The following is a 22,027-nucleotide window of genomic DNA, read 5'->3' on the forward strand; positions in this document are numbered from 1 at the left end:
CAACAAGGTGTTTCATTTAATCCAAAGTATCAGACACAAGAAAGGGTAGCCTTGTGATTTGGGCATTGGCCTGGGATGCAGGAGAGATGAGTTCAGTGCTTGGAGCATCTGAAAACTTCCTTGGTTGACCCTTAGTCTCTCTACAGCATTGTGAAACCGGGGGACAGCACTGCCCTCATTTGTGTAATCTGCTTCAGTTTGTAAGCTTTCTATGGCAGGGGTCAGCAACCTTTCAGAAGTGGTGTGCTGAGTCTTCATTTATTCACTCTAATTTAAGGTTTCTTGTGCCAGTAATACATTTTAACGTTTTTAGAAGGTCTCTTTCTATGTCTATAATATATAACTAAACTATTGTTGTATGTAAAGTAAATAAGGTTTTTAAAATATTTAAGAAGCTTCATTTAAAATTAAATTAAAATGCAGAGCCTCCCAGACTGGTGGCCAGAACCCAGGCAGTCTGAGTGCCACTGAAAATCAGCTTGTATGCTGCCTTTGGCACACATGCCATAGGTTGCCTACCCCTGCTCTATGGTGTCACAGTACCTGGCATGATGGGCAACCTGTTTTGGCTGCAGCCACTAGGCGCGACTGCTGGGGTGGGAGTGTTCCTAGAAGGAGCTATTGCTTTGGCCTATCTGTAATGCTAACACCTTGCAACCTGTACGTGGACCCAGATCCTAATGACATGAACTTGTGGCAATGTGACAGCACAGTGATTGCTCTTGCAACAGGGAGAGTCGGCCCCATGCCCTGCAGCAGAGCCACTCTCACGTCCCCCGGCTCTCTGCACACCATCCCCCGAGTGCGTCAGAGAGGAGCTTGCAGGTCAGGCTGTTGAGAGAGGTTTGAAGCGAAGATAGGGAGTTTTTCCTGCTGTTTTTGCTGGTGAGGCTCTAAAGGCTTCTGTTTCTGTCACCCTGAGGGCTGAGGGATGGCAGGACCCAGCCACTCGGAACGAGTTGGACAGGCACGTCAGCCTCGGCTGTGCTCAGAAGCCACATCTGTCTGAAGTCAAGCAAGTATGAGCCACTCAGGCGGGCAGTGTTTGCGCTGAGAGGAGTGGGAGGGGGCTCTGAAGTGCCTGTCACCCAACCCCCTCAATGGTTGTCCAGCCCGTCAGGCTTTGAAAGCATTAAGGCTTGATCCTGCAAAGTGCTGGGCACTCTCTGCTCCCACTGGAGCTGGGGCGTGCTGACTGAACTCAGCACCTCTCAGAATTAGGTGCTTAGTGTCTGTTCCCATCCTGGCTTAGGAACAAACTGTAAACAACTCAGAAATCCTTACCCCGTCAACTGCCGGGAAAAGCGTGCCAGGCTCTCGCTGACTTCAGTGGGTCTTAGGGTGGTATGTCATCCATCCCTAGCAGCAGCAGGGAAAGGAGACCCCAAGGACAGCTTCCAAATGGGCTGCAGAAAAAGTAGGCCGTGAAGGAGAGCTTTGATCTGTCTCTCTCTTTGTGAGCACGGTTGCAAGAGGCCTGATGTGAATTCTCCTGGTTTTTGCTGTGTGAGCAGTGCATAGTGCAGTGGCTGGATGCCAGGCAGGAGAGAATGGGTCACTGATGCTTCATAGAATCTTTTCTCCAGATCTTCCTGCTCCAAACCAGCATTTTTTACTGCCAGGGGTAGTGGTGGCCTTCGTGCCTGGGTCTCCCTGTGTTTGTGAGAACCTGTTTAAAACAACGATAGAGAAACGAGGTGAAATATTTCCCCTTTTGTTTCCCAATGTGTGTATGTATAAAAGGAAGGGCTTTATCTCACTCTGTCCCCAGTGAGCTGCTGAATAGCTGAGGAATATAAATCCTCCTGCTTCAGGGCACAAACCAGCCACTAACTAATGAGGGTCAGGAAGAATCTTCTCCTGTGAGCAGGTTATTCCTTAATTGTCCACTGGGGTTTCTCCCCTCTTCCTCTGAAACAGCTGGTGCTGGCCACTGTCAGAGCCAGGTCTGATCTGTTATGGCAATTGTTATGTTCCCATGAGAAGCCATATGACATTTGCATGGGTCTGCTTGGGTTAGGCACTCTGATATTCTCTCTATATGCGTATAGCCATATCATTTCCTCGCTGTAAATCCAGCCTTACAAAAGTCCCATGAATGTACTAGCCCAGGCTTTGAATCTACTCACCCAACCTTTGGCATGTTCCTGAAAAACAAGACGCCCACCCCCACCCCCAAACAACCCAACCCCTATAAATAGCTCATTCGCCCACCAGGAAATCTTCCTCCCGATGAGGAGTGAAATCTTGCAAGGTTGTGGTGATCAGCATGGTCGTAATCAGCAAAGAGATCCGGGAACCCGCTTATTCTTGAGGGGCAAGCCTGATACCTCAGCCCACCCTGTCCCTTTCATGCTTTCTCTGCATTCTGATTCTTGCTTCTGAGGGTTTGTGTTTTTAGTGCAAGGTTAACTCGAGTTCTACTCAAGTGTTGCCCCTAACCAGAGTCCCATCCATGCACAGAAACCTATCACTTGAGTCTGCTGGTGCTTTTCACTCTAGCTGGCCAGACTAATGGGGGAGGGCAATTGATCTTCAGAGCATCCTCATGTTTTGAATGTGAGCTATGTTCAAAACCTACCCGGATCTACGCTACAAAGAGGTTGATGTAAGTCACCGTTTGTCAACTTTTTGTGCGTGTGTTTGCACTCCAATCTGTCTCTCAATAACATAAATGCCCTGTTACGGTGATGCAGTAACGCCATCTCCCTGAACGGTGTCGAGCCATGGTTGACATACAGTGGTAGACGCTGCATGAATGTGATCGATGACAGAATGAGATCATATACATTAAAATATTGCTGCAAATCCTAGCTGTTATTCTCCTTTATCTCTCCTCTCTAATATATTCTCTTATCTTCTTTTTCTCTCTGCTTTAAAACCACTGAATTTACTAGTTCTTAGGGAGGAAAAAGCAGACAAGCCAACCAAACTCTGTTCTCTCTCTTGTGTTTTGTAACCAGGTCAAGACTGGCAGATTTTCACACAAATTGTCAAGTCTCTTTCCAGTCACTTACCAGCTGCCCCGGGGATAATTACCAGGCGTGTCTGGGCTCCTACGCAGGGATAATAGGTGAGTCTGTCTTGTTCATCATACAGACCACAGCAGGGTTGCTTTTCTCAATCAGTGTCTGGGTTTGGGGGGGACTGGTTTATGGATTGTGGCTTGGGGGACTTGACACTTTAGAGACAGAATAACTTAGTGCTGGGGCATATTGGAAGGGTGGTAGTGGATGCAGATGTTGGAAGTTTAGCAAAGCTGCTGCAGCCAGCAAGAACAACCAGTTGTATCTGCAAGAACCTTCCTCTTAGCTCACAAGAGCAAAAGCACCAAACCTCCTTTGTGCATCTGCTGCAGGGTGGGGTTATAAGGAGATGCTGTGGCCCAGTGGATAGGGGGAGCTGGGTTGTATTCCTACCTTTACCTGCTGTGTAACTTTGGATAAGTCTCAGGTTTCCCTCTGTTAAAGGGGCATAGAGATGCTGGCCTTGCTATGTACAGCACGCTCTGTTGCTAAAGGAGGATGTATTATTACTGGAGACAACTCTGGTTCTAGAGGTGCACCTGGGAGAAAACAACTGAAGGTGGCAGAGGTGTCTGGCAAGCTCAGCCGATGCCGATTGGCCTTGCCCCAGAGGGGTGCTCCTGAGGTCTTCAGCAGTAGGTTAGATCCTAGGGTGCAGGTTGCAGGGGAGAGAGCTGTGAGTTTCAGAGATAGAAAATCCAGCCGCTTTGTCACTCCGACTCAGTTTCACTCTTCAGTCCAGAGTTTTGCTTCTCTAGCTTTGCTCTGACCCAGAGCTCCTTCTCCCCTGCCCCCCTCCCCCCCCAATTACTGCACAGCATTTCAGGGGCCACAGTGGGCAACCGGGGAATGTTGTTATGATCCTGACACCAGGACTCAAAGGTATCCTGACACCAGGAACGCAGAGGGGATGATGGGTGGGCCAGGGCCCCGTGTGAAGCTGTCAGGGCAGCTCTGCTCATCACATCTGAAGAGAGACGCAGGGGCAGGTTCAGCAGGACAGCAGCATGTCTGAGTCAGACAAGATTCCCACAGAGAGAAGGAAGGAGCAGGGGACCAGGCCAGCTCAGAGGGACCAAGAGCCATGTGTCTGCTTAGACAGGACAATACCAGGGGCTAGTTATGGGACATGGAGCTTTTCGCCCACCACCAAATTGTTACCCTCCCTCCATCTCCCACTGAGTTACCTGCTTCCCCTTCTGTGCTGTGGATCCCACCCTGAGCTGGTTCCTGAGTGAGCAGCTGGAGGGAGAGTCCCTGGTAGCGGGAGTCTCTCAGAGCCACTTGGGTTGGGGAGTGGGGGCTGGAACGAGCCATCTGCAGTTCCCTTTAGCTCTGCCTGGATCATGAGGAATCCACTGGGCATGGAAGACGAGAGCCAAGCTAGTGCACAGCCCACCCTGCTGTGCGGGGAGGCTGTCGGGGCAGAAGGGAACACAGAACTGTTTCTGTCCGTCAGACTTTGCTATTCTGGCCCCTGATTCCCTTTTCTTCCTCCTGAGCAGGGTTTGATATGACACCCAACTACATTGACTCGAGCCTCGCCAGCATCACGGTGTCTCCTTGGTGCTCCTGCAGAGGAAGTGGCAACATGGAGGAGGAGTGTGAGAAGTTCCTGAGAGACTTCACAGAAAATCCATGTCTCCGTAAGGCACCTCTCTTCACTCGTTGTCTGTCTGAAGGGGCTTTGGCCTGTCCCAGGGAGCAGGGAAGGAGCTCTGGCTTTGCGGGACCTCCCTCCTATTCTAGTCACATTCTCTCCCACCAAGGAGTGCTGTAGGGAGCCAGGCAGGAGGGCTGGCTATGGGGGAGCTCCCAGATATTCCAGTCCCAGCCTCTCCCAGCAGAAGCTATGGGAAGCAGTCTGATGCAAGGGACTCCATGGAGTGCTATATGCTGTGCTGCAGGAGCACTTTGTGTCAGTGGGAGCTCACAACTGCTGCATTGCAAGCTTCTCTCAGCAGTGGTGCTGCAGGTGTCTGTAACCTCCTAGATATTCTGGCATCTCCACAAGACCCTGTCGGAGCTCCTGCTCCAGGTCTCTGGACAGGAAAGAGATCTAGGAAATTCCTTCTGGCTTGGGCTTACTTTCTGTGGAGTTTTGGGAAACCGTACAACCTTGCAGATAGCTATTGACAAGGTTGCTTTGATGAAGAAGGCTCTGGTGTGCTGAGCTCCGGGAGTTTCATTCTCTCCATTACGTATTATAATTGTATCTATTTAATTAGTTGTTATTCAATTTAATCATCCGAAAATGTTACTGTCAAGCTCTCAACCTAGTGCTAACAATGTCCCCATCCCTGCCTAATCGTCAAGCTAATGTAATCTGTTTTGGGGATAACAACTGAGTGCAAGCAGTCCTAGATTATTCTGCCATTGCAATTTAGTCCTGCCTTGCAGGATTAGCCTAGCGCACTCATGAAACAGAAGGCATTATCAATTTCACATCAGGAGGCATTGTAGAGAAGGAAGTAGGAGCCCTGTCTCACTTGGTACTATGTAAATAGTAAATAAAGAAATAATACAATAATTATTATTAATAATGCACCTCAATCCTGACCAGCAGCACCCCTGTTTTTCCAGTTCTAGATTCCCCATATGCCGGTCTGCCAATTCCCTTGACTCCTGACCTGTAGCACCGCCCGCTATTCCAGTTATGGCCCTCATTCCCTACCCCACCCTAATGTTTCCAGTGCCTGCTCACCCTATACAGCTGTACCAGTGCGCTTCAGTTCAGACTTGCACAGCTGCCAAATTCTGTACAGCACCATGTAGGACATACTATGCAAATAAGCTATTTTGCATATTTGCAGATAGTTTGCATTTACTCTTAAACTTCCCCTTAAAAGTATCATGAGGATTTCATGCTGGTGAAAGGCATTGGGCAGAGTTAAGATTACCTATACAGCCCCCTTATGTGTGTTCATTAGGACACACTGTTTGATTATACCACTACATACTGCTTTTCCCCAACATGAGTTATCAGGATTTGAACTTAGGGCCTTTTGTGCTACAGTATACACCTCAGCCATCTGAGCTATAGTACAAGAAGAACTGTTGCTCTAAGCAGGCTGTTATCCTCTATGTGGACTAGTCCACAGAGTGGGGAACACATCACCAGTGGGTTATACTACTTTTTGTGAGGCAGCACCGGAATGCTGGGTGTCAGGATTCCTAACTCTGGGAGGAGAGTATGGCCTAGTGGTCGGTGACAGCACAGCCAAGCACGGTTCAGCCCACAAAGTGGATGACACTTGCTATGTCATGTTGGAGAGTGGCACGGCATTTTACAACTTACAGAGGCAGGACAACAGAGCTGCCAAATGCATGAATGTTGTGTGAGATGCGTGATGTGGGACTTTTGGACCAGCTTCATCCTCCACTATTCGAGACTGAGCTTCTCCAGAGAGGTTATCAGTCCCATCAAAAGCATGTGCCCATTTTGTTGTACGGCTCAATGGCTGCCAGGGTTTAGACTGAGATCTGCCCGAACTCATCTCACTTGTGAGTGCTAGAGATGTTGGAGTCCAGAGTTAGGTTACAAATGTGTTATTGCCTTGTCTCACCAACACCTGTTCCCCACCTCATTATGTAGCTCAGTTGTGCCACTGCAGTTGCAACATGCCATTGATACGCTAGACAGACTCAGGTCTATTTCCACCTACATACAATCATAGAAGATTAGGTTTGGAAAAGACCTCAGGAGGTCATCTAGTCCAACCCCCTGCTCAAAGCAGGACCAACCCCAACTAAATCATCCCAGCCAGGGATTTGTCAAGCCGGGCCTTGAAAACCTCTAAGGATGGAGATTCCACCACCTCCCTAGGTAACCCATTCCAGTGCTTCACCACCCTCCTAATGAAATCGTGTTTCCTAATATCCAACCTAAACCTCCCCCACTGCAACTTGACACCAGAGAAGGGCTGCTAGGATGGTTCGAGGAATGGAAAACCTGTCTTATGAAAGGAGACTCAAAGAGCTTGGCTTGTTTAGCCTAACCAAAAGAAGGCTGAGGGGAGATATGATTGCTCTCTATAAATATATCAGAGGAATAAATACCAGGGAGGGAGAGGAATTATTTAAACTCAGCACCAATGTGGACACAAGAACAAATGGATATAAACTGACCATCAGGAAATTTAGACTTGAAATTAGATGAAGGTTTCTAACCATCAGAGGAGTGAAGTTCTGGAACAGCCTTCCAAGGGGAGTAGTAGTGGCAAAAGACATATCTGGCTTCAAGACTAAGCTTGAAACGTTTATGGAGGGGATGGTATAATGTGATAGCCTAATTTTGGCAATTAATTGGTCTTTGACTATTAGCGGTAAATATGCCCAATGGCTGGTGATGGGATGTTAGATGGGTTGGGATCTGAGTTATTATAGAAAATTCTTTCCTGGGTGTCTGGCTGGTGAGTCTTGCCCACATGGTCAGGGTTTAGCTGATCGCCATATTTAGGGTCAGGAAGGAATATTCCTCCAGGGCAGATTGGCAGAGGCCCTGGGTTTTGTTTTCCCTTCATCTGCAGTGTGGGGCATGGGTCGTTTGCTGGAAGATTCTCTGCATCTTGAAGTCTTTAAACCATGATTTGAGTACTTCAATGGCTCAGACACAGGTTTTATACAGGAGTGGGTGGGTGAGATTCTGCAGCCTGCATTGTGCAGGAGGTCAGACTAGATGATCATAATGGTCCCTTCTGACCTTAAAATCTATGATTCTGTGATTGACCCTTGTTCTGTTATCTGCCACTACTGAGAACGGCTGAGTTCCCTCCTCTTTGGAACCCTGCTTCAGGTAGCTGAAGGCTGGTATCAAATCTTCCCTCATGCTTCTCTTCTGCAGACTAAATAAGACCACTTCCCTCAGCCTTTTCTCATAAGTCATGTGCTCCAGCCCCCTGATCATTTTTGTTGTCCTCTACTGGACTCGTTCCAATTTGTCCACATCCTTTCTACAGTGAGGGGCTCAAAGCTAGATGCAATACTCCAGATGTGGCATCACTAGTGTCAAATAGAGGAGAATAATCACTTTCCTCGATTTGCTGGCAATGCTCCTACTAATACAGTCCAATATGCCGTTAGCCTTCTTGGCTACAAGGGCACGTTGCTGACTCATATCCAGCTTCCCATCCACTGTAATCCCCAGGTCCTTTTCTGCAGAACTGCTGCTTAGCTAGTCAGTCCTCTGCCTGTAGCAGTGCATGGGATTCTTCCATCCTAAGTTCAGGACTCTTCACTTGTCCTTTTTGAGCCTCATCAGATTTCTTTTGGCCCAATCCTCCAATTTATCTAGGTCATTCTGGACCCTATCCCTACCCTCCAGCGTCCCTACCTCTCCCCACAGCTTCGTGTCATGCATGAACTTGCTGAGGGTGCAATCCATCCCATCACCCAGATCATTAATGAAGATGTTGAACAAAATGGACCCCAGGACTGACCCCTAGGGCACTCCACTTTATACCGGCTGCCAGCTAAACATCAAGCCATTGATCATTACCCACTGAGCCCGATGATCTAGACAGCTTTCTATCCACCTGATAGTCGATTCATCCAATGCACACTTCTTTAACTTGCTAGCCTTCCTGTACCCTGTGTCCTTAAGCCACAACCCCTGTCTCCACTCCAAGTATAATTCTTTCCAGGTCTGTGAACTCCGAGTACCACAGCTCTCCTCAGTTTCTCCTATTACCAATAGTGCCAACCCCAACCCCCAAGTCTGGGCTTCAAAAATAATGAAATAAGCTTAATACTCATGAGATTAACCCCCAGACGCACACAATTTAGGGGCTTTTTTTCTTTGCCTTCTAGTTTCTGAGCCTTTAAGGAACACTTGGGTCACTTTTTCAAGCTTTTCTCTGTAACCAGATGTGACAGATGCTATAGATACATAGACTATTCAAAGATTACTACATTGACTTTATAAATGTTATATGTATCCTGATTGGCTGACTAGTGATTGTCACACCAGGAGGGCTGGAATTATGGCTTTTGTTTCCAAAGAACTGAGATTCTCATGCACTTACTTACATTAGATACTGGGTTCTAAGTAAAACACCGACTATCATGAAACTCACAATCAGACCCTACACGCTGGCAATGCTACCTAACTCTTCTACCCTCCTGCTCATTTGTCATTTCTTTTTCCTTTGCAATGAGCAATAGGGGTGTCATAGTGGGGAAGGTGGTGAGAGGAAAGATTAAGGTGTGTTGGAGGGAAGGGCAGCACCTTGAACTCAGTGGCTTTGAACCATGTGGCTAGCAGCTGATCTCTTCCAGGTTTCTGGCTCCTGTGCATTATCCCTGTCTGGGGGAGCTGGAAACCTCTGCCTCTGGTGTGCTTTGCCCATGGTGCATCTAGGGCTGATGAGAATGCCTATGGGCCGGAAGAGATGCCCAGTGAAGGGAGCGGGGATGCTGAATTTGGGGGATGAGGGTGGGTGTAGCAAGGGGAAGGGACAGATGAAAGATGAGAAGGAGGTAAAGGAGGATGGGAGGTAATGGGGAAGGAAGATAGGGAGAGGAAGGAGGTGAGAAGGTGAGGAAATGGAGGTGGAAGATCCTCTACCAGATGGTATTTTTAGTTCTGCTTTCCAGTAACTCCCATCCCATCACTCTCTTCTTTTCTCTGCCTTCCCTAAACACTGCCGCCGCACCCCTCAGATACCTCTCCTGCACGCAGAGCTGGAGAGGAATCCGGGGCTCAGTGGAGACGGTGTAATTTGTGCTGTTTCCATCAGCAACTGCCATATTCTCTGTGATGGCGCCGCAGTGGGGAGCGGGGCTGGAGACAATGCACCCGGGCATTTATCTCTGCGCTGAGCACAGAGCCCATGCAGCCAGAGCAGCAGGTCAGCGCACGATGCCTAGTTTCCCCTTCCCCTCACCCTCTTTGGAAACTTTTCTTGTGCCATTGGGTAGAATTGCCACTGGCTGCCACCTTGAAACAGACTAGGGCCTCGTGTGCATGTGTGTGTGTGAGACATAGAGATGGGGAAGGAGGAGTTACTATTGGAGAGCAGAACTGCTGCTAGCCCCAATCTTCTGCATGGGAAAGCCATTGACAACCTCTGCAGAGCAATGGGCTGGAGCGAGGAGGACTCCAGGACCATCCCAGGGGATCCATGAGACACAGAGTCCTCTGCATCAGGGGTGGGGCTGCTCATGATGGAAACCATGCATTGTGGTGTTTGTTATTAATACTTCAAGCCAAGGGGTGTGGCTCACCCCTAGTTCCAGCACTGCTGCTCTCAGTCCCCTTCCCTGGATTCAGGGAGGAGGTGGGGTCCCCACTAGAGATGAGAGTTCGTAAGATGTATCCCCTCTGTGGTGGGATTTTGTGATATTTGAGTAACGGGCTTGGGGCAGGGGGAGGGAGGGTTAAGGAGAGGAAAACACTTTGATCTGCAGGGGCTGTGTCAGAGCTAATGAAGCAGAACCTCAGCGCGGCAGGCTGGGTCCCAAAGCAGTGAGGTCTGGGCAGGAAGGAGGGCTGGAATGAGGAGCAGGAAATGAGAAGGAGGATAGGTGGGTAGAGAGTGTGTGAGAGAGAGAAGGTGTGAGGCCAGGAAGGAAGAAGAGTATGAATGAGAGATGACAGCCTGACAGGAAGAGAAATAACTTGCCCACATTGTTTGATGCCTGCTCACTCCCACCCCTGGCCTCGGTATCCCACTGACAGCTAGTGACTCCTGGCTCTCTCTGCCATGGCATGCGTCTCAAAGTGGGACGTGTGCAAATAAAGCTTGAGGGCTTTTGCTTCGGCAGCTGCTTGGAAGCAAGCAGACTCCCTCCCAAGGAGGAGGCTGTCCGGTTGGCCCAACAGAGCCCCAGCAACTATCTCCTCTCATGGGCTGCTGGTGTGAGAGTCTGGGCGTGGGATAGCAGTGGCTGTCTCTCAGTCGTTATCTAAGTCAGCCCCTAGCCACGATCCCTGATGACCATGAAGCTTGATACAACCAGCTGGGAGCCACCCTAAAACACAGCAAGCAACATTTCTAGTGGTTAGAGGAGGGAATGGGCTGTCAGGGATCCTGGGTTCTACTCCTTGCCCTGGGAAAGGATTGTGCTCTAGTGATCAGCACAGTGGTCCAGGAGTCAGGACTCCTGGGTTCCATTCCCAGTCTAAGGAAGTAACGTTGTGTAATGGTTGGAGCAAGGATGTCATGTCTACCATGGCCTTTGATCTGGCATCTACTGCCAACTTGCTGTGTGGCCTTGGGCAAGTTGCATCCTGGTTGGGTGCCTCAGTTTCCCCATCTATAAAATGGGGATTATGCTGACCTGTCTCATGAGGAGGGGAAGTTTGTGAGCTTTAATCCATTCCTAATATTTGTAAAGTGTTTTCAGATCCATGGGGAAGCACAGCATGTTTAGTATTTATTTTTGTATGCCCTGTGAGTTGTGTGCATAGAAGTTGATAGTGAAACCACATCCCCAAAGCTCTGTCTCTCTTTCCATTCACAGGAAATGCCATTCAGGCCTTCGGCAATGGTACGGATGTCAATCTGTCCCCCAAAAACCCCTCGCAGCCTGTCACCCTGCCCCCTAAGACAGAAAAGAGCCCCGCTTTTCCAGATGACATCAATGACAGCAACACCATCTACGACACCAGTGTGATCACAACTTGCACCTCTGTTCAGGTAGGACCTCGGCTCCGGCTCCTGCTCCCTCTTCACAGAAGACACGTTTTAATTGAATGCATGGACCTAGCTTGGCCAAAGCTTCCCACATATTGATGTGCCTGCTGGGACTTAGCCTACGGTCTTGAAAAATGAGGGTTGTCTATTGAAGGCTGCTGTTTGCAAGTGTACCTCTTGAGTTATTACAGCGCCAAATTCTCTGTTACCCCGAATCCCCTTGGCCCATGCCCAGAACTGTATTCTCTGTTACTCAGAATCTCCCTGGGCTCTGCCCAGCCCCTGCTACATCTCCATTACCCAGAATCCTCCAGGGCTCCTGAACAGCCCCAGCCCCAGTGTGCTCAGTGTTATGTGTATTAGATGGTTTAACTTCTTTTCGCCTTCTCTTATTTGGGATGGATCTCTCCCAGGCTCATGCTTTCCCATGCAGTGACCCACGGGCTACCAGTTTTTGCCCGAGTTGGCTAGCCTTCCTGCTTTGGGCGAGCACTGGAAGCTGAAAGTGCCCATCAGTGTCCAGACACAGCCTGTGGATTTATGGCCTGCACGTATGCCCCTATGCACGCACACCGCTGTGTTATTCTGCTGGCGATGGGCTGGGGAGGAGGTGGTGGGATCTGGATCAAGATTAAGATTATGTCTGAGGCTGAATTGGGGGCCCATACTCAGGTTCCAGGGCAATGAAACCTTGGCAGGTGATTCTGTTAAGACAATGACCCCAAATAGATAATCTCTTAGGACTATAGTTGCTTTTGTGGGATTTTCCCCACCTTGGATTGCAATCTTCTGAGCTGCCCTCCTGAGATTTTAGCCATAACTAAACAGGAACCAGAACTGGAAGATAAGGTCCCTTCTGCTTTTGAATCGAATCCAGAAACAAAAACAAACCCACAGGTGCTGGCAAGGTGTGACGGAGCAGGGAGCAGGGCGGATTAGACTTGGGAATGTTGCCGGGGAGTTACATTGGGGATGAGAAGGAAGCTACCTGAGCTGTAACCTGAGCCAGGAGGGGGATGGGAAGAAGTGACGCATTCTGCCCCGGAGACTGAACAAAGGAGAGGAGGAGCAGAGGGGAAGGGGGAGAGAGCTGCTGAAGGGATTTTTAGAGTCAGTTTGGGCTGGGCGGTGCAATGCAGGGAACTCCAAGCTGGGTCTAAGCTCCCTGAACTCCCCAGAAGGACTTGATTGAGGGGTTCTGGTTGTACCTACAAGCTCTGCTTGGGACTGTGTTCCTGTTGTCTAATAAACCTTCTGTTTTACTGCGGGCTGAGAGTCACAGTGAATCTCAGGAAGAGGGATGCAGGGCCCTGATTCCCCCACACTCCGTGACTCAAAGATCTTAGAATTTAACCCTTAAACCACAATTCACAGCTCCATCCTTGGCCTCCTCAAATTCCTCTGGCCCTGCAGACTTCCAATTGCTTGAGAGTTATTCTCATTCTGCAGCAAGAGCTGGCCATGCCCATTTGGCATTCTCCTTCACAGCTTTGCCTAGAAGAGTGATATGTCTATGCGGTGGTCACAGAGTGTGATTGCAGGTTGTGGAGACATACCTGGGCTAGCTGTAATCTAGCTGGATGGGGTACTGATAGCAGTGAAGTTGTGGCAGCATGTGCTTCAGCAGGGGCTACCCACCCAAGTAATTACTCAGGATTCCAGGTGGGCTTGTCCAATTTGTGCGCTATTCTGGTAATCGAGCTCGCTAGACTAAAGCCAGCTCAGGTACATCTACTCTCCCAATGATTACAGTATTGCTCTGCCCTAGGACTGAAAGATGTGTTGTTAGCTAGTTCGATCCATTGCTTTCTAAAACTCTAGTGAAGACAAGGCAAGCTGCACTATAGCAAGGCTTTAACTCAACCCGTTTAGCACATGCTGTAGTACAATTTACCTCGTCTGGTCTAGAGTTTTAGAAGGTATTGGGACCGAGATAGGTAACCTCATCCAATAACCTTCAGTCTTAGTCTAGATGAAGCCTCAGACCCACCCAGAAATTACTACTCCCCTCATCCCTGCACCTGAAGCCTCAAGTTACCACACTGATCGGAGTGGTGTACAGACAGCTATTGGAACACTCCGCTGGCCCCCATCTTTTAATGTTTATCAGATGGTAATGCCCAGAGGCCCTGATCTTCTCTAGGGACTGTACAAACACACAGAAAGACACGGTCCCTACCCCAAAGAGCTAGCTAGACAGATGGACATCTCCTACTCACAGTCCCAACCGGAGGATGATTCTCTGTCCACCTCTGCAGAAACAAAGTAAGTCTCTTCTTCTCCTTCAGGCTGACGAGCACACGTGAAGGCAGCAATGTCACCCTTGGGCAGCCTCTAATTAGATCCGGCATACTTGAGTAATTACATCTTATGTTTTCTAGTTACCACTCCGTGAGACAATCAGCAGCTCAATTTCATGCTAGAATTGCAACACATCAGGGCCCCGCCGTCGCCTTGGTGGGCACTTGGCTCACTGTTCATTGTGAGACACGCTTGGCAGAATTGTTCTTCTAAGTGGGAAGAAAGGGAAAAACAATGGTGTTATCAGCGTTACTGCATCTTCTGCTCCATTTGCCACCTGATGATGGAAGTGCTGGTGGTGGTGGTGTGGCGGTATATTGCTGGAGTCAATTACTAGAGGACTAGTTTTGCTCGTAGTAAACCCAGTGAACTCCACTAGATCAGACCCTGAGCTCAGTTGCTACTCAGGGAGAACTGAGTGGGAAGAGAGCTGGATAAAATGTTTTTGCTGTAACTCTTGTTCAGTGAAGAATGCAGATTTGGTTGGGAATTGGAGTTGGAACCAACCAAGTTTTGGTTGAAAAACACCTTAAAAAAATTGGAAAAAATCAAAACGTTTCATTTTGACATTTTATGAAACAAAATATTTCGATTTTTTGGGGGGGTTCAGAACAACTATGTGCTTCAAAATAGCCTTCTAATTTTACTGGAAAAAACCTCCAGATATTTAAAAATGGTCCAGAACCCAAAACATTGTGATTTTGTCAAAATAAAACATTTCATTCAACCTGACATTTATTTATTTCTTTTTTGATTTTGGACTTGTCGAAGTTTTTTGAAAAATTCCTTTTCGGTTTGCCCTGGAACAATTTTTTCCTGATTTTTTTTTCAGAATTGCGATACCTGAGTGAAAACTGAGTAACACACAGGGCCCTATTCTGATCCTCTATACTGTGAAGAGGGTCATGTTCTCTGCTTGTAAAAACAGGCACAGCTCCATTGGCTTCGGTCAAGCTGCCCCAAATATACTGACAGAGGGCTTGGCCTGTGTTACTCCACTGACTTCAGGGATGTGACAATGGATTTACTCCAAAATCAGGCTCAGTCACTCCTTTATAAATCAGGAATAGCTCCATTAAGTCACTGGAGTAGTGCCTGATATATACCTGTGTAAGATAGAATCTGACCCCGAGTGAGCAAGTCTGGATTTGACCCACTGGGTGAATCAAGAGTATCTCCATTAAAGTCATTAGGCCTAATTCTCCTATCAGGTACACTGGTGTGACTCTATTGACTTCACCAGAGTCACTCCAGATTTACACTAATGCAAGTGAGAGTAGAATTAAACCCAGTGCAGTTACACCAACATTGACCTTAGTGGGGTTACTCACATTTACACCAGTGTAGCTGAGAAGAGAACTATGCGCTTAGATTTTCAGTTCATACCACTTTGTCAAGAATTAAGGTGTGCTTTGTCGGTGAGAGCCAGGGGACTAGAAAGCACTCCTGGGATTCACGTCTAGATCTGCAACTGACTCACTATCTGTCATCGGGCAAGAAAATGAGAAGAAAAAGTTAGCTTGTAATTTTTGAACTTCAGTAAAAGTTTTTCTTGGAAGAACAGTGCCATGTGTGTGTCCTCCTGTGTATTTGTGGGTGTGCGTGTGCTTTACCATTTTGCAGTGGTAGCCTCCCCGGGAGCACGGTGGGCTCTGAAATATGAATGAAAATCCCATCCCCCCAGCAACTCACTCAGACAGTACAAATCTCACTTTCTTGAGTCTGTCCACTTTTCCTTTAACTCTGAACTGCAAAAGGATGAAAGGAAGAGATGAGTCTAATGGCCTCCATCTCACTTCACATTGAGAGATTTCAGTGCGTTTATGGCCATCTCCGGCACTAAAAGGCCTATTGTAGTGAGATTGGGAGAGCTTCTTGTTAGTGCTTTTGTCCTTGAACTGTGCCTGCTCCTTACAGAGGCTTATTCCTAGCCTCACCTTACCCTTCTCAGCTCTCTCTTGCAAGAGTTTCATGGGAGAGACTGTCTTATGTATGATTGGCCAGTCTGCAGGCTTAGAACCAGTGGCTGGAACTGGACAAAACCCACAGCCCCTTTCAGACTGACACAAAATGGAAGAATAATTAGTCTCATGTACACTCTGGAGTAGCCCTGACGGCCTGAAGTCAGAGTAGCTGCACTGCTACCAAACCCAAGTGCAGCACAAGCAGCGGCAGTGGACTCTAGGTATTTATGCTCCAGTTTTTAGCTGAGCCCTCCGAAGCCATGGAAACTTGTAACTGGAATCACCACCAGTTAGCTCCATTCGTGCAAACCCCAGCCTGTCCTTGTCTGTGCTTGTGCTGGCCCATAATGGCTGAGTCGGGGCTATTACTGGTGGGAGACCAGGCATAAAATAGTCTGTAGGGGCAACCCACCTGATACAGAATCTGAACTCTTCTCAGGGCTATTTCCCCATTCCCACAGCCCCTCCCCTGCAGCATGCAACAAGCACCATTCGCTCCTAAGCTACATTGAACTGCTTCTGCTCCCTGGCTGAATTCCGGTGTGGGGCTTGTCTTCACTAGAAAGGTAGGTGATGTTAGAACACAGCCATCAGGAGTCATAGTATCACAGAATCCTACATCTTGCAGTCAGGATCCACAAGGGCCTCTGAGTTTAATACCACGTCAGGGATTGAGCCTATATATAGTTCCAAGAGAGTTTGCCCACAACACAATGCTGAATGCAACAGTCCCAGCAAAGTCATGTTTGACAGCATGTCAGTTAACATGACTCGTCAAGGATGTGTTCTAACACAACCTGTAAAAGCAGCAAAGAGTCCTGTGGCACCTTATAGACTCACAGATGTATTGAGGCGTGAGCTTTCGTGGGTGAATACCCACTTTGTCGGATGCATGACGGATACTTAACACCACCTGGCATTCCAGAGAAGACAAGGTCTCCTCTCCAGGTTTGTCTTCACTGCAGGGTTAACTTGCGCTATCGACACTTGAGTTAATACCTCTCGAGTGAGAGTGGCCACACAGCAAAAAACGCTCGAGTTGCACTAGCTCCAGCATCTGCAGCGCTCGAACTCCATCCCCCATCCAACAAGCCAGCTAGCCTCAGTTGAAAGCAACACTTATCTTAAGCTAGAGATGCGTGTGTGTGGATGGAAATTGGCTCAAGGGCAACACTTGAATTATACCTCAATATAACACTGCTGGGAAGACAGGCCCTTAGATAACTAGCCCATCCTGATGCAGATTCAGAATTTCCTCTCAAAGGGTATGTCTACACCGCAATTAGACACTGCTGGCCTGTGCCAAGTGACTCGGGTTTGCGGGGCTCGGTCTGTGGGTCTGTTTATTTGAGGTGTAGATGATTCGGCGTGGGCTGCAGCTGAGCTCTGTGACTCTCCCACCTTGCGGGGTCCTAGAACCTGGGCTCCAGTCCGAACCTGAACATCTACACTACAATTAAACGGGCCCACAGCCCAAGCCCTGCAAACCTGTCAGCTGGCATAGGCCAGCTGCGGGTTCTTAATTGCAGTGTGGACGTACCCTGTGTGGGAAATTTTACATCGTTAGTGTTTGTGCCATGAGTTCCTCAGAGCAGGGACTGTCTCTTGCTAGATGTTTGTATGTCACCTAACATAGTGGGGCCTCCAACCCAAGTGGGGCTTGGTAGCTGTATTGCCATACAAAAAATAATAACGATATCTGGATTCATCTGCTTGAAGACTTTCAGGCAAGGAACACGTATTCAATCGAGTTTGCAGAAGTTGAATGAATATTTGCAGATTTATTTTGTTTGCACTATCTGCCCAGCTCTAGGCAGGAGTCCAGCAGAGAGGCTAAGCAGCCCAGGGAGCAAGGGATGAGAATTTTCTTTCTTCTCTCCTTCTCAAAGCTTTTCTGGCAGCCCCAGCATACGCAGAGCACACAGAAAGACTTAATGTTTCAACACCAGACACACACTCTGAACTACCTTCAAATGCCCCATGCAAATGTGGAAGCCTGGTAATTGCAGGCCTGTGATCAGAATAAAAACAATTCGGGATGCCCTTGTAGGCCAGCTCTGCAAGGACAGTGGAAAACGACAAAAGTTCAGCTCCAATGAAATTGGGCTTAGTGTGCTCCGGAGGGACAGCTTGTTTGAGTGGGGCTGGTGGAATGAGTCAGGCCTTTAGAACTGAGGGTACGGAACAGGCCAGCACATTCTTTTCTTACCAGCTAAAGGGAATGATTTGTCTCATCCACAATGTAACATCAGAGGTAGATCTTACTGCTTTTTTTGGAGATTAAAGAGAAATGACAGGAAGGAGGAAGCTTGCTCTGGAATTGCCTGACAAAGATGTTTCCTCACACCCCCTTTATTCTGTCACAGACTGTGAGGAGCGACCAGTGATGTTCCATGGCGGTTACAGGTGTTAATCTCTGATCAAGCACAGTCTGTCCATGATGCAGCATGGATGGTCTATTATTTAAAGCACATGCCTGGGAGTCAGGACTCCTGGGTTCTATTTCCAGTTCTGTGAAGGAATGTAATATAGTGGCTCCTGTGCTCTGTTCCACTCTGCCACAAACTTAATGTGTCATCCTGGGTAAGTCACGTTAGCTCTTTCTGCCTCTGTTTCCCCATCTATAAAATGGGGGTAATGATAGTTGGCTACCAAGTCTGATTTCAGGTTGCTTGAAACCCTAAGACAATTGGCAAGACCTCCTGGCTTGTTCTCTCTCCTCCACAGGAACATGGACCGAAGCTAAACAAATCCAAAGAGCACAGTCTCTGCTTCTCGGAGGTATATATCATGGCATCTCCTGGGAAGAGAGAAAAGGGCAGGCTGGAGAGCATGGAAGTGTGAGCATGGGGATGCTTTGTGCCATGCGTACATGCCAATAGAGGCAAGAGATGGAGTCAGATTCTGTTACAAATGAGGCTCAGCATATCTATTGGGACTATAAGGTTTCTCTAAGCTGAGCTGGTTTTCAAGGACTATATCTACAGGGCGACACTTTAAGAAATTAAAGAAAACAGCCAAGCTTTTGTAACCCTGTGAGCCTGTTCCTACTCTGTTTCCACGTCTTAGTGGCACTGTATGTGTGTATCCCTACTCACCCCTGTTGTGTTTTGCTGGCTCTAGAATATGTGCTAACTCTAATTACAGCCCAATTCTGCAGTGTTCTGTATGTTCAATCTTAGGTGTTCCTATAGGGCTCCAGCATGAGCCTGAGTATCTACGCTGCAATTTTACAGCCCAAGTCAGCTGACCCGGGTCAGCTGCTGGTGTTTAATTGCTGTACAGACCTGCCCATAGCCCCTGTCACCTTGGAATCTAAGTATTGTCCAGGCAATGAAGCAATGGGAAGTTGAAGGGGCCAAGCATCTTGCCAGAGTATCTTAGGCCTTATCTATACTAGAGAACTGAACCATTTCTATTCAGCTGGATTAAGCACAAATGGTTTAGTGTGTCCACATTAGCCAGGCTGAATCGGTTTAAGGTCCCTTTGCAGGTTTGCTTCTCATCCACACTAAAGCAAAAAGTTGCAATGCCCTCTGGGTACCTCTTCCACAGCTCAGCTTCTATATACAGTGCATTCTGGGAGATTTCACAAGGCCAGTGGTGCACCGTAGGATAGCAGTGGGAGGCATAGCATTACTGTTCAGCTAGACCGCGTCCATACTGGCATCATAACGATTGAGCTCAAAATGTGTTCTGTTTAGATCCGCTGAAGAAGAGTTAGCTCGGAACAGCTGTGACCCAGCAGATTTGTGAAGAGCTGGTTGATATGATTTTTTTTTCTTCAGATCTTGAAATGTTGATGACATTTTTAAATACCAAAAAAGAGGAAATTTTGGATGAAATTTTCACAAAAAAATTTACCTGTTTTTTCCCAACAAATTATAGAGCAGGGTTGATATTTTCAAAATTTTGGGGGGGGAAACCCCTAAAAAATTTGGGGAAAAAACCCAACATTTTGAAATGAAAAATTCAGTTTTGAAAAAATAAAAAATATGAGGAAAAAATCCAATTTTAGAGACAAAATGAAAGCTCTTTGGTTTCTTTGAACCCCCTCCCAAATTCAGAAGAAAATTAAAAGCTATTTCCCAAAGATCCCCACCCAGCCCCTGTAGCCAACCAGATCTGGCTACAGTTGGTAGCATGATTTTCCAGCGATGAGGGGAAAAGTCATTGGAACAAGCTACCAAGGGAAGTGGTAGATTATCCATCTCTTGATGTCTTCAAGACAATATTGGATCCCTTGCTGGAAGATATGCTGTAGACAGACACAAATTACTGGGCTCAATACAGAGATAACTGGCTGTTATTCTCTGGCCTGAGTTATGCAGGAGTCAAACTAGAAGATGTATTGGTCCCTCCTGGTCTTAAAATCTATGAGCAGTTAGAAACAGTGTTTATTACAGCAGATACATTATTTCAAGATAAGATCAGATGCTTGTCCCTTATGCAAACACAGAGCTCTGCCACTGAACTAAACTTCTGTTTTCCATTTCTGTGCCCACAGACACAGCTGACCACAGACATTATGCCAGACCAGAAGACTTTTGTGGACCAGAAGGCATCTGGCAGCCGACATTCAGCCAGGGGTATCCTCTCTGCTCTCCCATTCCTTCTCATGAAACTGGCATTATAAAGGAGAGAGAAGCAGCATTGTGAAGGAAATGCCAACAAAACCCACGCTCGCGTGTGCGCACACCCAAAAACTCTTGCAAGAATTCTCTCTCTCAAGTTGTTTTCTCCCAGGGTTTCTGCTTTTGAGAAATTAAATAAAAGAGAATCCTTGTGTCAGACACTTAATGTGCAAGGACAGAGTTAATGCTGGCCCTGGAATCACAGACCTCTGGGTGGACATGCATCCCAGTGGATGAACTTTGATCATTTTCTTTTATAGGTACTTATGGTTTTTTCCTTTCTGAAGCAAGAACCTGAGACTCACAACAAACAGACTCACCCACACACATATACATGCGTGCACACACAAACAATGGATCCAAAGCTGTGAACAGAACTATGGAGGAACAGGCGGTGACCTACTGAAGCTTTGGTGAAGGCCAAGGGACAGAGAATGACCTGCCACTTCCTGGATGGACTCTGACAGTGTCAGGATCACTATAGCTGTTTGCAAGAGGATGGAGCAAAGGATAGAGACCTTTTTTCCCTCCCCATGTTCAGTTTCTCTTTGCGGCTTGAGAATTCTATATGTTTAATTCCCACCCCAGATGAAGTCTGGTGTTCTGTATCCTGGGAGATCCCCACGCTAGTGTTTTACATCCTCCACTCAAACCACGGTGGGGCAGGTGTGTCTGTGGGGGGGCAATGAATGTTTCACATGCAGACCCCAATCTCCCTTTTGAGGCTGCATCCCTGACTGGATGGGCAAACACTGGATCAGAATGCAGGCAACTCGGAACCCAGGGGATCTTTTACCAGTTCCAAGGGGAGAGGAGTGTCTCTTTAAATCTTTTCCTTTCCTGGGGTTGGTGAAAATTTTAAAATCAAACACAAAAACCTCCACCGTTAAAAGGTTGTCATGACATTTCCAAATTGCTCTTTCGATGGGGATCTTTTCCTTTATCCTGTTGGGTTTGGGTTGGATGGGAGAGGCCATCCATGAATGGGGGCCTCTGTATGTTACTCTCTTTTCGTTTTCTTTTGTTTTATATATACATATATAGTGTATGTATATAGAGACCACCTATATCTACATATATGTATGTATATACATAACCATATACATATACTGTGTGGCTTTTTTTTGTAATTCCTTTCTTTCCTTTTTTTAAAATGATCAAACAACAAAAATGTATTGTAAAATTTATTTTTTTTAATAATGTCTATAATGGAAAAAAAATAAACCAAGAACAAAAACGAAACCTTAATTCTCCCAGCCTCCAATGGGGCTTCGGGAACAGGAGAGCAACCAATAAGTTTAACCAATGGCTAAATAAACATCATAGGAAGCAAATGGTGTCCTGTTTAGTTCAAAGTGCCTGGCTCCTGCTGCTCTGTGGATGTCCTTGTGCTGGCTGCCGCCAGTGCCCCCACCAAGTGCAGCAGCAGTCAAGGAGGGTGGCTTCTAAACGGCCATTTGTGGCAC

General features: G+C 47.5%; 1 protein-coding gene across 3 annotated transcripts in view; it reads left to right on the forward strand.

Annotated features, from left to right (window-relative positions):
* GFRA2 (GDNF family receptor alpha 2) overlaps positions 1-21,640 on the forward strand; it is a 104,155-nt gene extending 82,515 nt beyond the window's left edge. For 2 of the 3 annotated variants that reach the window (XM_030552127.1, XM_030552129.1), the window contains 5 exons: positions 2,964-3,073; positions 4,532-4,672; positions 11,490-11,665; positions 18,655-18,708; positions 20,435-21,640. In XM_030552127.1, coding sequence (XP_030407987.1) covers positions 2,964-3,073; positions 4,532-4,672; positions 11,490-11,665; positions 18,655-18,708; positions 20,435-20,563 — 610 coding nt within the window. In that variant the 3' untranslated portion in view covers positions 20,564-21,640. The remainder of the gene's footprint in view (positions 1-2,963; positions 3,074-4,531; positions 4,673-11,489; positions 11,666-18,654; positions 18,709-20,434) is intronic. The other variant, XM_030552128.1, reaches the window with a different exon arrangement.
* The last annotated feature ends 387 nt before the right edge of the window (positions 21,641-22,027 follow it).

This window comes from Gopherus evgoodei, chromosome 2 (genome assembly GCF_007399415.2).
Source record: "Gopherus evgoodei ecotype Sinaloan lineage chromosome 2, rGopEvg1_v1.p, whole genome shotgun sequence".
In the NCBI taxonomy this organism is placed as follows: Eukaryota; Metazoa; Chordata; order Testudines; family Testudinidae; genus Gopherus; species Gopherus evgoodei.